The sequence below is a fragment of the Rhinoraja longicauda genome, chromosome 9 (genome assembly GCF_053455715.1).
Source record: "Rhinoraja longicauda isolate Sanriku21f chromosome 9, sRhiLon1.1, whole genome shotgun sequence".
In the NCBI taxonomy this organism is placed as follows: Eukaryota; Metazoa; Chordata; class Chondrichthyes; order Rajiformes; family Arhynchobatidae; genus Rhinoraja; species Rhinoraja longicauda.
The window spans coordinates 27,495,340-27,513,493 of NC_135961.1; the positions used below are offsets into that span (position 1 = coordinate 27,495,340).

Genomic DNA, 18,154 nt, shown 5'->3' on the forward strand with positions numbered 1-18,154 from the left:
CATTCATAGCAAAAGGATTTGAGTATTGGAGCAGGGAGGTTCTACTGCAGTTGTACAGGGCATTGGTGAGACCACACCTGGAGTATTGCGTACAGTTTTGGTCTCCTAATCTGAGGAAAGACATTCTTGCCATAGAGGGAGTACAGAGAAGGTTCACCAGATTGATTCCTGGGATGGCAGGACATTCATATGAAGACAGACTGGATAGACTCGGCTTGTACTCGCTGGAATTTAGAAGATTGAGGGGGGATCTTATAGAAACGTACAAAATTCTTAAGGGGTTGGACAGGCTAGATGCAGGAAGATTGTTCCCGATGTTGGGGAAGTCCAGAACAAGGGGTCACAGTCTAAGGATAAAGGGGAAGTCTTTTAGGACCGAGATGAGAACGTTTTTTTTCACACAGAGAGTGGTGAATCTGTGGAATTCTCTGCCGTAGAAGGTAGTTGAGGCCAGTTCATTGGCTATATTTAAGAGGGAGTTAGATGTGGCCCTTGTGGCTAAAGGGATCAGGGGGTATGGAGAGAAGGCAGGTACAGGATACTGAGTTGGATGATCAGCCATGATCATATTGAATGGCGGTGCAGGCTCGAAGGGCCGAATGGCCTACTCCTGCACCTACTTTCTATGTTTCTAAACAGACTGATAAGGTTTGTTATCTGCGTTGATCTACTACGGAGATTGGAAAGTTCGTAAGCCTTCACACAGGAATTGTAAGTTCTGCATTAAGCTTTATTGGAAAGCTGTTTATCAGAAGCTGTATTGGAAAACGGCTTCTGTGAGGAATGCCGAGAACAAAGAAATAACCTTGAGCATTGATAGTTATCAGTTTTGTTTTGAATTTCTTTGAAGATATGATTTTGCATCTATATGTCTTAAAGGGATACTCACAAGTATGCTTGTTCTTAGATCTGATGTTCGACCACAAGGTGCCGACATCAAAATGGATTGCCAAGGGGAAAATGGTTTTTCTTCAAAGTTCTCTTACGTCTTGGAATGGGTTGCAACCCTGAAAAGCCAACATGAGATTGAAGAATGAATGAATGAATGAATGAATGAATGAATGTATGAATGAATGAATTAATAAGTTTATTGGCCAAGTATGCATATACAAGGAATGTGCCTTTGTGCTCCGCTCACAAATGACAACACAAACATATCGTTAACAATTAAGAATAAAGCATAAGCACATCAAAGCAATAAGGATACACCATTACGGTCTAAACATGTGGGTGAAAATAAACCAGAGCAAAAAAGAGACTACAGACTTTGGTTATTGAGTAGAACTATCACTCGTGGGGAAAAAGCTATTTTTATGTCTGGCTGCGGCTGCTTTGACAGAAGAAGAAGGAAAACAGAAGAAAAGACAGTTGAAAATAAAAGAACTGAGAAGAAAAAAAGAATGTTTGAACTCAAGTTATAAACAAGCTACCAAGTTAATGGAAATGACGAAATAACTAATGAAATCAAGTAAAAATGTAAATGAAGTACGATTCAACTTCATTCAATTTAACCAACTCCATGAAGAGATTGAGGCACAAGAAGAACAGTTGGAGAAAGAATTGAAGAGGAAGAAGGAACAGTTGAGAAGACAGAAGGAGCGATTGGAACTAGATGCTGCAATGGCAGCAGCCAAGCCAAGACTCAATGTACTTGAGGCTAGGAAATCAAGATACAGCTCGTCAGTAGCTGATGGGATGAACTCTTCTTTGAAAAGAGGAACTATGAAAGGCCCTACCTTTGCTAAGGCAAGAGAAAAGCCACGAACAGCCAAAAGCAGTTTGGCAATGACTACAGAACCCGTAGAAGCACAGGTGCAAGAAGATCATCCTGCAATACTTCATATTGAACAAAAGGACAAAGAAAAGAACCCAGAACATACAGAACAGAATGAAAAGCCAATTGCGGATGCTGCTGCTCTCCCATCTCAAATGGGTGACCATATTGGGGCCGGTGATGAAACCTGCATCACCTCCAAAGAAGTCCAAGCTGATCCATTGGCTGGAGAATCTGATCCTGAAAATACTTGTCTGAGCACAGAGATGACTGAGACCAACTCTGAACTAGCACCAGAAGATCGTGAATCTTCGGATCAAGAAATTATAGAACTGGAAACTTCAGGGGATCCTGCAGCAGAAAACCCAGCACACCTTGAAGGCATTTCAACCAAAGTAATTGCTGAAAAAAATAGTTCCACAGAGAAATCTGCAGTTTTTGTCGATGTTAGAAAACTAAATGAATTAATCACCAGCAAAGCTGAAGATGACCATCCAGAAATCTCTGTTACAAATAAAACTACCCTGGATGGTGAACTGAGAAGAGACCACGACAGCAGGGATGGGAATGGCTGCTGTGCCGTTGCTGTCAATCGAATATCCATTGCAAGCTAAGAGGAGCTTCTGGTCAAGCAATACAATCACGACTTCATAATACAATGCTGCGAAAGTAATTACAACTTCAACTGGACAAATCCATCTTCTGGACCGATAGCACAACGGTGCTTAAGTACATCAACAGCGAAACCAAACATTTGGAGCAAACAGAATCTCTTTTGTAAGGGATGCTACTGACGTATCACCATGGAGATATGTTGGCACAAAAGAAAATCCTGCAGATGGATCATCAAGAGGACTAACAGCAGACCGCTTCTTAAGCTGGAAGAGAAGATTGAAGATCCTGTCTAATGGGCAGAATATTGGAGACTCTACCAGATGCACAGGTTTTGTGCACATTGTTCTAGTACAGTACAGAACTTTATTGTCATTCGGTACAAATACCGAACAAAATTACAGCAGTCACAAAACACAACAAAAAAAAGAAAAAAGTACACAGGGCACACGACCCCAAGACAAACATCCATCACAGTGAGTCCAAACACCCCCTCACTGTGATGGAAGGCAACAAAACTTCCACTCTCTTCCCCCCACGCCCACGGACAGGCAGCTCGACCCCTAACGAGGCGACCGACACGCACAGCCCCTGCAAGGGGATGGAAGGCCCCGCGGCCGAGCCGCACCGGGCACTGAAACGTCCCGCGGCCGAGCCGCACCGGCCGCTGCCAAGTCCCGCGGCCGAGCCGCGCCGGCGATGTTAAGTCCAGCGGCTGAGCCGCACCGAGCGATGGAAGGCCCCGCGGCCACGCCGGGCGCTGAACCGTTCCGCGGCCGAGCCGGGCGATGGAAGGCCCCGCGGCCACGCCGGGCGCTGAACCGTTCCGCGGCCGAGCCGGGCGATGGAAGGCCCCGCGGCCGAGCCGCACCGAGCGCTGAGACGTCCCGCAGCCGTACCGGGTGATGGAAGGCCCCGCGGCCGAGCCGCGCCGGGCACTGTTATGTCCCGCAGCCGAGCCGCGCCGGCGATGCTAAGTCCAGCGGCCGTGCCACGCCGGGCGATGGAAGGCCCCACGGGCGATGGAAAGCCCCGCGGCCGAGCTGCGCCCCGGGGAAGAGACCTAATAAAAGAAAGGTTTCCCCCACCCCTCCACCCCCCGCCCCACCCCCCCCCACACATACACAGCCAAAAACAGAAACAAAAACAAACACAACACCGACACACAAACAAAAAAAAAAGGAAAAAATACAGACAGACTGCCAGAGAGCCGCAGCCATTAGGCGCAGCCACACGTTCGACTTCAGACTAAGAGCAACATCCTGAAGAGACCGATAAAGAAGTATGTCTGCTCCTGGAAACTGATACCTGAGTACAGCAAAGACTGGTGACCTTGAAGATTGAAGAATCACTATAGTAGATTAGGTGCCAATATATAGTGCATGCTTTTTTGATTATGTATGAAGTTTTTATGGCACATTTTAATGTTTATTAGTAATTGTTTTGTTATATAATTAGAACAATTAGGGGCCGGTGTGTAGGAAACATTTGCGTTATTAGCTATTTTGGCATATTATATCATTTTTGTATCTTGCTGTATTATTTTTGGACACCAAGGGGTTGACCTGAGCTGAATACTTGGCTTACGTATATGGACTGGGAGCCAGAGGAGGGGCAGAATTATGAGTATAATTCAGCCAGCACTGACATAATGCTTCAGAGACACCATGAGCCTGCTAGACATCGGGTTTAGCAAGCCATACAAGTTACATTAAGAGCCTCCTAAAACAGAGGGTTTTAGTAAGTCAATAACAGGATACGAAGGAGCGACGGTGAGATATTAAGTTCTTACCAGAAGTTATACAACGGGAGATATACTAATCAGTTTGTATTGCTACTTCAATAAACGACTAACTAAACTGAAACGTCATGAGGATCTCTCTGTTGTTGTGTAAGTTATTGGGGCAAATCCTCCAAAATTATGGAAGAACTCGGGGATAAGGACCTGGACATTTTTTAAAACAGACATGCTGGCTGCAAAAACACAAAACCCCCCCAAGGGATCACAAAGGAAGAACAAGTTCAAAGCCTGTCTGTGGACCTGAGCAGCCACATGACTGTGCGAGTGGTGAGAACAGGAAAGGCCGGGACAGAGATAACGAGATTACCTTGGAAAGACAAAGGAAGGAACGGAGCCCAGCAGACAGGGGTGAATAGCCCAGCAGCAAGACAAACACCATCGTAAATGGCCCATCCATCGGGACAATGGGAGCCCATCCAGGTGATGGAATAACGATTAGGCCGATGCATCGTGACATCAGCAAACCCATTATATCGGAAGCCTATTGTTCATGCCAGATCGAAACTGGCAATCATCAAAAGACCCTTTTGTCCAGAGGATCAGCTGGGAGCTTTCAAGGGAGAAGCTCTCAGGTAGAAAAAGGGGAGCAGGCAAGCAAGAGAAGAGGCCCCTTCTTGGTTTTCGGCTGCTCTGTTGGACGGCTCCTGGCCCTGCATCAATCTAGCTGTAAGTACCCCAGACGACCTGGTGAAGTTCCCGAAATAGGATAGAGGTTGAGAGAAGGAGAGGGGGGGGGGGGGGGGGGTGTGTATTTGTAATTAAATTGTGTAAAGTAAGTTTTTACGACATGCCCGATAATTTTCTTTCCATAGTCTTAGTTTAAAGCATAAGTTTAGTCACGTGTTATGTAGTATTGGTGAGATTCGATTTTCCATTTGTTTAATAAAGCCTGTAAATTTTAAACTCGCTTTGAGTCCGTCTGGGTCTCTGTTTTCTCTCAACAGCACGCTCTGGTCAACCTTTTATCATATCCCACCATAATTCCGAGGTCTAGAACCCAGGGGAATTCGGGCGCCTCGAAACGCCCACTCCCTTTTGTATTCTCTCTTGGGAACCGCTCGAGTGGAGTGGTGGCCAGGGTGGCCGTTTGACCCACCGACAAGGGAGAGAATCACTCGGGCAGTTGGGCCTGAAGTGGAGCAAAGGGAACTAAACCCCTACAGTTGTTTTGCGTCAAGAAATATAGCTCCACTCCTTCATCAACGGTAAGCTGAAGGACTTTATTGGGAAGGACTAAAGTTGCCGCTATACCAACAATTCATGCAACGTCTATTGTAAGGAAACTTAAAATTACGAGTCGAATGGTTCACGTGAGAATTGATTAAAGGCAATTTAGAATTCAAGAAACCCAATGCCTCTGTAATCCAAGGCGAAGAGACAGTAGTTGTAGCAGCAGGCAGTCTTGTAGAAGGGTCCCAATCCAAAATATCCCCTCAGTCTGAAGAAGGGTCTTGACCCGAAACGTCACCCATTCCTTCTCCCCTGAGATGCTGCCTGTCCCGTTGAGTATAGGAGAAAAGAGGTCCTTCTGCAGTTGTATAGGGCCCTAGTGAGACCGCACCTGGAGTACTGTGTGCAGTTTTGGTCTCCAAATTTGAGGAAGGATATTCTTGCTATTAAGGGCGTGCAGCGTAGGTTTACTAGGTTAATTCCCGGAATGGCGGGACTGTCATATGTTGAAAGACTGGAGCCGCTAGGCTTGTATACAATGTAATTTAGAAGGATGAGAGGGGATCTTGTCGAAACATATAAGATCATTAAGGGGTTGGACACATTAGGGGCAGGAAACATGTTCCCAATGTTGGGGGAGTCCAGAACCAGGGACCACAGTTTAAGAATAAGGGGTAGGCCATTTAGAACGGAAATGAGATAAAACGTTTTCAGTCAGAGTTGTAAATCTGTGGAATTCTGAGGCCAATTCTCTGAATACATTCAAGAGAGAGCGAGATAGAGCTCTTAAGGATTGCGGAGTCAGGGGGTATGAGGAGAAGGCAGGAACGGGGTACTGATTGAGAATGATCAGCCATGATCACATTGAATGGCGGTGCTGGCTCGAAGGGCCGAATGGCCTCCTACTGCACCTATTGTCTATTGTTACTCCAGCATTTGGTAAGGCGCAAACATGTTCCAATCATGAAAGAAAAACTTGGTGCACAAGTAAACTCAGCGGCTACTCCAGCATTTTGTGTGTATGTTCGGTTTAAATGGGCACCTGCAGTTTTTCCTGACAAGACACCAGCAATGATTAGTTATCCGTTATAGGTTATGGTTGCTGAAACTGAACAGGACGACTCTGACAATCCGACTTGGACTTTTGAGGGACGATCCGACTTTGAGTTATTTATTCGTTGTAATTAAACCTTTATCTATGACTACCTTGTTGGAGTAAAACGTGAAGTGAACAAGAAAACCGTTGCACGCTCCTCGCGCCAACCGTCAACAACAGCCGGCGGCGGCTGCCGGAGGCGCGCACGCGTACATCCCGCCGGCGGCCGCTGCCGGAGGCGCGCACGCGTACATCCCGCCGCCGGCGGCTGCCGGAGGCGCGCATGCGCAAGACCCGCCTGCAATTTGCGCCAGCGCGCTTCCCCGAGACACCATCACGCAGGTTCGGCTGGGTTGGGGATTGAAGAATGTCTTTTATGTTTGTTTTCGCTTCACCCAGAGTGAGCAAAGTCTCATTGTTCACGGAGAATAATCATCGGGAAATGCATTATATTGAATTGTGGGTGTGTTTTCTTAAACACCAACAATCATTAGCGGCTTGAATGGTCGCTGGCGGACGGCGGGCCTTTCACTGAAGGTGCCGGTACAGGGAGGCGCAGGCGGGATGTGTACATCACGTCTTGTAATCAGTGGGTGAACACTCGGTACATTTAGCATATGCTGGCATCGCCTTCACTAGCCGATAGCACCTGGTTAAAGAAAGCAGCGATGGGTTTGTTTTGTAGGCTAGGCAGGGAGGTGCTGCCGGGTGCTTGCCCCAGACTGAAATTACCTGCAACTTCTTGTCACAGCCTGTGTGTACGATGCCAATAACTCAACCCGTTAAATCACTGGGGAGCTGCAAGAAACAGATAGTGTAAGAAAATAACTGCAGATGCTGGTACAAATCGAAGGTATTTATTCACAAAATGCTGGAGTAACTCAGCAGGCCAGGCAGCATAGACTCAGGGGAGAGTAAGAAAATAACTCACTCTGAAGAAGGGTCTCGATCCGAAACGTCACCCATTCATTCTCTCCTGAGATGCTGCATGACCTGCTGAGTTACTCCAGCATTTTGTGAATAAATGCAAGAAACAGATCATCACTTTCTCCCACAATCACTTAAAAAGACAGTACCAAGTCACAGTGGTGTAGGAAAATAACTGCAGATGCTGATACAAATCGAAGGTATCACAAAATGCTGGAGTAACTCAGCAGGTCAGGCAGCATCTAGGAGAGAGGGAATGGGTGACGTTTCGGGTCGAGATTCTCGACCTGAAACGTCACCAAGTCACAGTGACCGGTTCCCCACAAAGTTGGATAAAGAGCTTATTGTCTGGCACATGGACGGAAAAAGCGCATGCACAAAGAAGTAGACTTGCTCATGCTCTGTAACATGGTGTGCGCTTTGTGTTTGAGGAGTGCACCCTTTGATAGTAAACAAAACTGAGGGATATTGATACAATTGTCTTTGTTTGCTGCCACACACTGTGTTACATGTCTATGTTTTTCCTTTATCTGGGGAATATTTGAAGCTGAATAACATTATTCTTAATTTAAGCATCATGTTTGATTCTTACGCAAACTTCTGGCCATACCTATTGCATCAGAAGCATCCTCTACTTCCAGTTTTGTATCATAATCTGATGGGGACTCTGCTACACCTCAGCTGTTGAAGCTATCTCCTGTTATTACTAGACTTGATCTTTTTGATACTCTTCGGCCTGTTTTCTTCCACCCGATTCAATATCAAGCCTATTATGTCTATGTGTATTTATAAACAGTAAGTTTCTGGTCTCGTGCCTCAATTTTAGAATCCTTTAATTTGTTTTCCGCCTAATCTCAGCCCGCCTATTCTGTGTCAATTTTATAAATCTTTGTAATCTCTGAACTCTTTCATTTCTGTCTCTTAGCACATCCCATTTTAATCTATCATTATTCATGCACTCAACTGCTCATGCTTGGGAATTTGTTTCCTAACACTTCCTGCTTCGCTAAATGAAAGTCAAAAATACAGCCAGGTACTGGAAATCTGAAAATGAAGCAGAAAATGTTGGAAAGACTCAGCAGATCAAGCAGCATCTGGAAAGCGAAACAGTCAACATTTTCAGCATGATGTTTTGAAACATCAACTCCATCTCACTTCACAGATGCTGCTGTGTGTTTCCAGATTTTCTATTTTCATTGCTACTGTGCCTTTCTCTTTCTGTTTTGTGTTCCTTTGTACAACCATTTTAGTGATCTAAGCAACCAGCACCTATGGCTCCTTCTCTAGATTAATGAATTTGTCCTTGGTTAATACCTTAAAGTATTGTCCTCTGTTTAAAAATAAAGCTATGTAGATGCAGTTAAGGGATTCCTGCACAAATGGAAGTGCAATCTATTAGTTAATGGTACAACCTGTTGCCTCATCTGGCACCTATCTCCAAGCTTCACAATATTTCTTTATCGTTATTTATCTAAGCAAAGTTCCAAATTTAGAATCTTCATATTTTATTGTCAAGTACTTCCATGGCCAAGTCTCATTCTATAGTTGAATTCTTAAGTCCTGCAATGCTCTGTGATATCTACTCTTTGTTGCCCTGTGTTTTACTTATTCATTGTTGGCATTATTGTGTTGGTGCCGAGGCTCAGGAAATTCCTTCCAAAACCCCTTCCCTATACCTTTTTCCTCCGACAAAGTTTTCCTTGGAACTACCTCTTTAAGCAGCAATCAGATGCGGCTCTCTTTATGGCTCAGTAACAGATTACGTTTGATAACTCTCCTGTGAAGTATCCGAGGTTGTTTTGCTACATGAAAGCCATTCTGTCAATCAAAGTTATTGTTGTATGCCGTGCTATTGTTGGATAGAGTATGCACAGTCAAATTAGTGATATTGAGCTTTAAAAATTTGGAATCCTACATGTTGGCACTTGCCCTTTTTGGAGATGGGTGCAGATATTAAGTGCGTGATATAGGAAGTCCTTCCTTCCTGCTGCTGTGAGACTGCACAACCAGCACTGCTCCCTGCAGACGAGTCAACAATAACAGCTAAGAACACACAAAAAACTGATGACAATTTACGTATCTTTTTATTTATAATGAATGATCTCTTGCTCTCTTGCTATCCACTTTGCTGCTGTAACACTGTAAATTTCCCCGGTGTGGGACGAATAAAGGAATATATTATTATTATCACTTCCTTTCAAGTTGCTTGTTATGAACTTTTGGGCAGCTCATTCTGCTTGCATTTGATGTGTATATGACTGAGTTGATGTGCAAAGAGATACTTCTCTCCTTAAAAATGCTCTTTGAAACCTACCTCTTTGACAGTTAATAGTAACCAGTTCTAATTGTACTCTACCAAATTTTGAACATTAATGCCCCCGATAATGCTCTTTGAGACATTTCAACATATAAGTAACACTATAAATTGAAGGCAAACTTCCAGCTCTCTGATGGGGAAACATGTCAAAATGGTACAGGTAGTTTGTTGTGTCAACACTCCTGATAGGCAAATTATAATCTTGCAAAGACCACAAAAAAGTTTTGCTCAATTTTAAATGATTCAATTCCAAACTATTTACAAAAAGGGCCACAATAATGCAGTGTAGTTAACAGTAATTGTGAAGATGCCTTTGTTGACCCTGCCAAACAATAGCCTTTCATCTTCTGCGTATGTGCCGAAAAAAGCAAAGATCACCAACCTGAACAACTACCGTCCGGTTGCCCTAACTCCTATAGTCATGAAGTGCTTTGAAAGGCTGGTCCTCTCACACATCAAATCCAGCATCCCTGCCTCACTGGACCCACATCAATTTGCATACAGGGCAAACAGATCCACAGAGGACGCCATCTCTCTGGCTCTTCACACTGTCCTGACTCACCTGGAGAGACAGGGTGCGTACGTGAGGATGCTATTCATTGACTATAGCTCTGCCTTCAACACGGTCATCCTCACCAAGCTCATCACCAAACTCCACCAGCTAGGCCTCAGCTCATCGTTATGCGACTGGATCCTGGACTTCCTCCTGGAGCGACCGCAGGCAGTGAGAATGGGCCCGCACCTGTCCTCCACTATCACCCTGAGTACCGGCACACCACAGAACTGTGTTCTGAGCCCCTCTCAGAATGGCAGGCAGTGACTAGTGGGGTACCGCAAGGCTCGGTGCTGGGACCACAGCTATTTACAATATACATTAATGACTTGGATGAAGGGATTAAAAGTACCATTAACAAATTTACAGATGATACAAAACTGGGTGGTAGTGTGAACTATGAGGAAGATGCTATGAGGTTGCAGGGTGACTTGGACAGGTTGTGTGAGTGGGCGGATGCATAGCAGATGCAGTTTAATGTGGATACATGTGCAGCGTAAGTTTACTAGGTTAATTCCCGGAATGGCGGGATTGTCATATGTTGAAAGACTGGAGCGACTAGGCTTGTATACACTGGAATTTAGAAGGATGAGAGGGGATCTTATCGAAACATATAAGATTATTAAGGGGTTGGACACGTTAGAGGCAGGAAACATGTTCCCAATGTTGGGGGAGTCCAGAACCAGGGGGCACAGTTTAAGAATAAGGGGTAGGCCATTTAGAACGGAGATGAGGAAAAACTTTTTCAGTCAGAGAGTTGTAAATCTGTGTAATTCTCTGCCTCAGAAGGCAGTGGAGGCCAATTCTCTGAATGCATCCGAGGGAGCTAGATGGAGCTCTTAAGGATAGCGGAGTCAAGGGGTATGGGGAGAAGGCAGGAACGGGGTACTGATTGTGAATGATCAGCCATGATCACATTGAATGGTGGTGCTGACGCGAAGGGCTGAATGGCCTACTCCTGCATCTATTGTCTATTGTTACCAAAAGCAACTTTGCCCATACTCTGAGGTCCTTGAATGTCCTCCCTTCATGCTTGTGCATTGATTGATCTTTCCTAATACTTCCAATGACTTTCCTAATACAATGACTTTAATTTATATAGAACTTCACAGGAGCATTATCAGGCACATTTTGTTTTCTGTCACATAATAATGCACCAGGAGCTGAGATGGAAAGTTTGGTCAAGGAAGTAAGTTTTAAACTAGATCAAAGGAGAGGTTTAGGAGCAGAATTTTGGAGTTAGGGGTCTGAAGAGGCAAAGAACAGTCAAGAAGGAAATTCAAAATACATAAAGGAAACTGAAAATCCAATGAGAATACAAAATTCTCACTGGATTGGCAGGCTAGAATAGATAATTGAGAGCATCCCCTTTGCCCTTTGGCAGATGAAGCACAAAGCAGCTAACTTCATCAAATGATATGGTAAACTTCTCAAAAATGAGTCAAAGAATTTACTTTTCCTGGAAACCAATTATTGAAGCTGTAAGATCTTCCATTTTTTCTTTGTGAAATGCTGAACATTAAAATCTTCAGGGACGTTGCTTTTGGTGTCCATTTCTCATCCAAATGCATAAATAACCTCCGTCTGTGCTATCAATTTTTTCCCATCATTGCGGGATGAGTATAAAATATGTTGGGGATTGGGGTGGAAGGGATTGCCGGTTGTTTTTCAAGCTGGTGGTTAATTTAATATTTTTTTACGTTGGCATATACAGTTTGTATTGTTATTCACTGGAACTGCAGTTGAAATGGACATTACTATGCATTCATAAGCATAATTCATATGCAATAAAAAAAGTGGCAAACCAAAGTAAAGGAATTTTAGCAAAATTTGGAGAAAAGAAAATCAGGAGAAAAATTGAAACAGTATTATTTTAATAAATTTGAATTGGATACGATTTGTAATCACAAAATTTAAAATAGGTTCACCTCTTAAATGTCTACCAGAGAGAAATAAACTTCCAAGTTACTTGTGGACTGCAGATGTTTAGTTAAGAGGTCTACCAAATAAATTGTCCTTTGTGATGCCAGTTATATAGGTTTCACCGTTCCCCCCCCCAAATTTCCCCCATATGCTTTTTGTAATGTGTCAATTTATAATATTTATTGTTGGGCAAATTATAATCTTGCAAAGACCACAAAATATTTTGCTTGATTTTAAATGATTCATTTCCAAGCTATTTCCAGAAAGGACCACAATAATGGTAAATACACCATGTAATGCTAAATTTGTCTTGCATGCAACTGCAAATGCAATTTAATACTGTCGACTGTTTATTTGCATGTTAATTTGTAAGAAAAAAAGTGAAATTGTAGATTACAAATTCCATTTAGATCGTGTAACTATAGTAGTATTTTCGTTCCCTCTCTGGTTCTTGCTGTTATTTGTCAAGAGAATTAAAAACATAGCATATTGTTAGAAACCCCAGGTTACATAATTTCAGTTGTTGCTGGCATAATTGGTGATCATAATACTAAATTTAGCTATAAAGATCAAACAATACTTGGAGATTAAGATTCACATGAGATATTAGTGTGTATATCTAATGTTTTTCTTTCTCTTTGATGAAGATTTTGAAGTAGATGGAATCCAAGAGTGATGCAATGGTATGTGACATATTCAACATAACAAGAATGTAATAATATAAAATAAGCTAAAACTTTAATACTCAGTTCAAATGTTTTAAGTACATAGATGCATAGACAAAAGGCCCAAGAGTAGGCCATTCAGCCCTTCACGCCAGCACCACCATTCAATGTGATCATGGGTGATCATCCACAATCAGCACCCCGTTCCTGCCTTCTCCCCATATCCCTTGATTCCGCTAGCCCCTAGAGCTCTATCTAACTCTCTTTTGAATGCATCGAGTGAATCAGCCTGCATTGCCTTTTGAGGCAGAGAATTCCATAAATTCACAATTCTCTATGTGAAAAAGTTTTTCATCATCTCAGTTATAAATGGCCTCCCCCTTATTCTTAAACTGTGGCCCCTGGTCCTGGACTCCCCCAACATCGGGAACATGTTTCCTGCATCTAGTAATAATTTTATATCTATCTAAATCTATTACTAAAACTCTCACTTGTTTGTTCCCGCTTCCTGTATGTTTGTTCCCCCGTTTGTTTGTTTGTCCTATGATTCTTTGTGCGGTTTTCATCCGGGAGGATAGCAAATGTTATCCCACTTTTTAAGAAAGGAGGGAGAGAGAAAACGGGTAATTATAGACCAGTTAGTCTGACATCAGTGGTGGGGAAGATGCTGGAGTCAATTATAAAAGACGAAATTGCTGAGCATTTGGATAGCAGTAACGGGATCATTCCGAGTCAGCATGGATTTACGAAGGGGAAATCATGCTTGACAAATCTACTGGAATTTTTTGAGGATGTAACTAGGAAAATTGACAAGGGAGAGTCAGTGGATGTGGTGTACCTCGACTTTCAGAAAGCCTTCGACAAGGTCCCACATAGGAGATTAGTGGGCAAAATTAGGGCACATGGTATTGGGGGTAGGGTACTGACATGGATAGAAAATTGGTTGACAGACAGAAAGCAAAGAGTGGGGATAAATGGGTCCCTTTCGGAATGGCAGGCAGTGACCAGTGGGGTACCGCAAGGTTCGGTGCTGGGACCCCAGCTATTTACGATATACATTAATGACTTAGACGAAGGGATTAAAAGTACCATTAGCAAATTTGCAGATGATACTAAGTTGGGGGGTAGTGTGAATTGTGAGGAAGATGCAATAAGGCTGCAGGGTGACTTGGACAGGTTGTGTGAGTGGGCGGATACATGGCAGATGCAGTTTAATGTAGATAAGTGTGAGGTTATTCACTTTGGAAGTAAGAATAGAAAGGCAGATTATTATCTGAATGGTGTCAAGTTAGGAGGAGGGGGAGTTCAACGAGATCTGGGTGTCCTAGTGCATCAGTCAATGAAAGGAAGCATGCAGGTTCAGCAGGCAGTGAAGAAAGCCAATGGAATGTTGGCCTTCGTAACAAGAGGAGTTGAGTATAGGAGCAAAGAGATCCTTCTACAGTTGTACCGGGCCCTGGTGAGACCGCACCTGGAGTACTGTGTGCAGTTTTGGTCTCCAAATTTGAGGAAGGATGTTCTTGCTATGGAGGGCGTGCAGCGTAGGTTCACTAGGTTAATTCCCGGAATGGCGGGACTGTCGTATGTTGAAAGGCTGGAGCGATTGGGCTTGTATACACTGGAATTTAGAAGGATGAGGGGGGATCTTATTGAAACATATAAGATAATTAGGGGATTGGACACATTAGAGGCAGATAACATGTTCCCAATGTTGGGGGAGTCCAGAACAAGGGGCCACAGTTTGAGAATAAGGGGTAGGCCATTTAGAACGGAGATGAGGAAGAACTTTTTCAGTCAGAGGGTGGTGAAGGTGTGGAATTCTCTGCCTCAGAAGGCAGTGGAGGCCAGTTCGTTGGATGCTTTCAAGAGAGAGCTGGATAGAGCTCTTAAGGATAGCGGAGTAAGGGGGTATGGGGAGAAGGCAGGAACGGGGTACTGATTGAGAGTGATCAGCCATGATCGCATTGAATGGCGGTGCTGGCTCGAAGGGCTGAATGGCCTACTCCTGCACCTATTGTCTATTGTCTATTGTCTATTGGTACACAATAGTGCGACAATTTTAGGCCCACCCTACTAACTATTCCCCCGCGGTCTGACTAAATCGACTTTTGTAACTTTTTAAAAACAATTTACCTAATAAACTTTAATAAATGCACTCCTGCCTCCCCCCCCCTCAGGAGGACTGGCCCGTCCCGGCGTGGCCCGCGTCTGACCTTCCTCCCATGGTGCAGCGCGGCTGCAGATGGTCCAACAAGATGGCCGTCGCTGCCAACCGCTGCAGGAGAGGTTTTGGGTCCACGGCTAGCTCTGCCCGATGCTATGGATGCCCGGGGCCGACATGTGTGCCTCCCTATCCTTCCTTGCCGGCCCACGGCCCCCATCGAGTCCACAGATCGGTAGGGTTGCTGGGCTCGGCACGGCCCCAGGGGACACTCCCTGGACCCGTTGGGCACCCTACCCCCAATACAATGTGCCCTAATTTTGCCCATTAATCTCCTGTGTGGGACCTTAGCAAAGGCTTTGTGAAAGTCCAGGTACACTATATCCACTGGCTCTCCCTTGTCGATTTTACTTGTTACATCCTCAAAAAATTCCAGAAGATTAATCAAGCATGATTTCCCCTTCGTAAATCCATGCTGACTTGGAACGATCCTGTTACTGCTCTCTACATCTTTAATAATCGAACCCAGCATCTTCTCGACCACCGTCGTCAGGCTAACTGGGCTAGAATTCCCAGCTTTCTCTGTCCTTCCTTTCTTGAAAAGTGGGATAACATTAGCTACCCTCCAATCCACAGGAACTGATGCAGAATCTATAGAACATTGGAAAATGATCACCAATACGTCCACGATTTCTAGAGCCACCTGCTTGAGTTACCTGGGATGCAGACCATCAGGCCCTGGGGGTTTATCAGCTTTCAGTCCCATCAGTCTACCCAGCACCATTTCCTGACTAATGTGAATTTCCTTCAGTTCCTCCATCACCCTAGGTCCTCTGTGCACTAGTACATCTGGGAGATTGTTTGTGTCTTCCTTAATGAAGATAGAACCAAAGTACTTGTTCAACTCATCTGCCATTTCCTTGTTCCCCATAATAAATTCCCCTGCTTCTGTCTTCAAGGGCCCACATTTGTCTTAACTAATTTCTTTCCTCTTCACATACCTAAAGATGCTTTTATATTTTTATATTCTTTATTTATATATAGATAGATATAGATAGATATATATTATATATAAACATAGCACAAAAAGTAAGGACATTTGTGTTTATTTTGTAGATTATTTTGTTGTAACAATGCTTCTTGGCAATAAATCTTATACCGTTGGAAAGCCTGTTTATTTCCCTTTTAAATGGTGCCACATTTGTAAGGAACATGCATTTGTGGGATGAGCAGCAGAGCTGAGTATATGGGTTGCGCCCATGAAAAATTTGCCAAATCTTCTCTGCCAATGCCAAACAGCTTATTCTGCTGTTGCTATTGACTCTTGTTTTGAGCTTCTGGTACCCCCAGGTGCTGACAATCAGGTGCCTGATTGGCACCTGATTGGCAGCATCTGTGAGCATGGGCCCTGCTACAGTGGTCAGTAGGTGTCTGCTCCAAGAATTGGCATGCCACGTTTGACTGATCTGGATAGGGCCCGTGCGATAGGGCAACTTCAAGCTGGTGTTCCGCAAAACCAAGTTGCGGCATTATTTGGAGTGAGCCCTAGTACCATCTCCAAAGTGAAGGCCAAGTTCCATATAACGGGGGATGTCAGAGACAGGCCGCGAAGTGGGCGTCCCAAGAAAACGACACCCGAAGAAGACCGTTTCCTCACCCTGTCAGCACTTAGGAACCGTAGGCTGTCTTCTACAGATTTGCAGTCAAGGTTTGCAGGACGATATGGCCGACGGCTCTCCGCCCAGACAATTCGGAACAGACTGCACGCAGCCGATCTCCGGTCTCATAGGGCTGCCAGGAGGCCTGCCATGACTGCCCTTCACCGTCAGGCCCGTTTGCGCTGGTGTCGGCAACACGTGCACTGGAACCTGAACATGTGGAGGAACGTTATGTTCAGCGATGAGTCCAGATTCTGCCTACGGCAGTTGGATCATAGGGTCAAAGTGTGGAGAAGACGCGGAGAACGCTCTGCTGATTGCTGCACCTTTTGGTGGAGGCAGTGTGATGGTGTGGGGCGGCATCTCCCTCACTGGAAAAACGAGGCTTGTCATCATTGGAGGCAATCTCAATGCAGAGAGATATCGAGATGAGATTCTGCAACCAGTGGCAATCCCATATCTCCACAGTCTGGGACCGAACTCTATCCTCCAAGATGACAATGCTCGCCCCCACAGAGCAGGGTTTCTCAGAGACTACCTCCAGAATTTGGGAGTGGAGAGGATGGAATGGCCTGCCAGCAGTCCTGACCTCAACCCCATTGAACACTTGTGGGATCAGCTTGGGCGTGCTGTTCGTGCCAGAGTGACCAACACAACCACGTTGGCTGACTTGCGACAAATGCTGGTTGAAGAATGGGATGCCATCCCACAACAGTGTGTGACCAGGCTGGTGACCAGCATGAGGAGGAGGTGCCAGGCTGTTGTGGCTGTGTATGGTTCTTCCACACGCTACTGAGGCTCCTGTTTATTAAATGAATAAATTGTTAAATTGCCAATATGTCTTGTTTCTTCAGACTTCAATCATCCAATCCACCAAACAACACCGAACAAGAGTCAATGGCAGAATAAGCTGTTTGGCATTGGCAGAGAAGATTTGGCAGATTTTTCATGGGCGCAACCCACATACTCAGCTCTGCTGCTCATCCCACAAATGCATGTTCCTTACAAATGTGGCACCATTTAAAAGGGAAATAAACAGGCTTTCCAACGGTATAAGATTTATTGCCAAGAAGCATTGTTACAACAAAGAAATAATCTACCAAACACAAATTTCCTTACTTTTTGTGCTATGTTTATATCCTTTATATTCTTGGCTAGCTTACCTTCGTACTTCATCTTTTCTCCCCATATTGCCTTTTTAGTTACTTCTGTTGATCTTTAAAAGTTTCCCAATCCTCTGGCTTCCCACTCATCTTTCCTATGTTAAACGTCTTCTCTTTTATTTTTGTGCTGTCCTTGACTTCCCTTGTCAGCCACGGTCGCCTCTTACTCCCCTTAGAATCTTTCTTCCATTTTGGAATGAACTGATCCTGCATCTTCTGGATTATTCTCAGAAATACTTGTTCCACCATCATCCCTGCTAGGATCCCTTTCCAGTCAAATTTGTCCAACTCCTCCCTCATGCCTCCAGAGTCCACTTTGTTCAACTGCAATACT

The 18,154-nt window shown here is 44.4% G+C and overlaps 1 protein-coding gene across 1 annotated transcript in view; it reads left to right on the forward strand.

Annotated features, from left to right (window-relative positions):
• Nucleotides 1-6,795: 6,795 nt before the first annotated feature.
• srbd1 (S1 RNA binding domain 1) overlaps nucleotides 6,796-18,154 on the forward strand; it is a 210,512-nt gene continuing 199,153 nt past the window's right edge. The window contains exons 1-2 of the mRNA XM_078405828.1: nucleotides 6,796-6,853; nucleotides 12,821-12,856. Coding sequence (XP_078261954.1) covers nucleotides 12,833-12,856 — 24 coding nt within the window. The 5' untranslated portion in view covers nucleotides 6,796-6,853; nucleotides 12,821-12,832. The remainder of the gene's footprint in view (nucleotides 6,854-12,820; nucleotides 12,857-18,154) is intronic.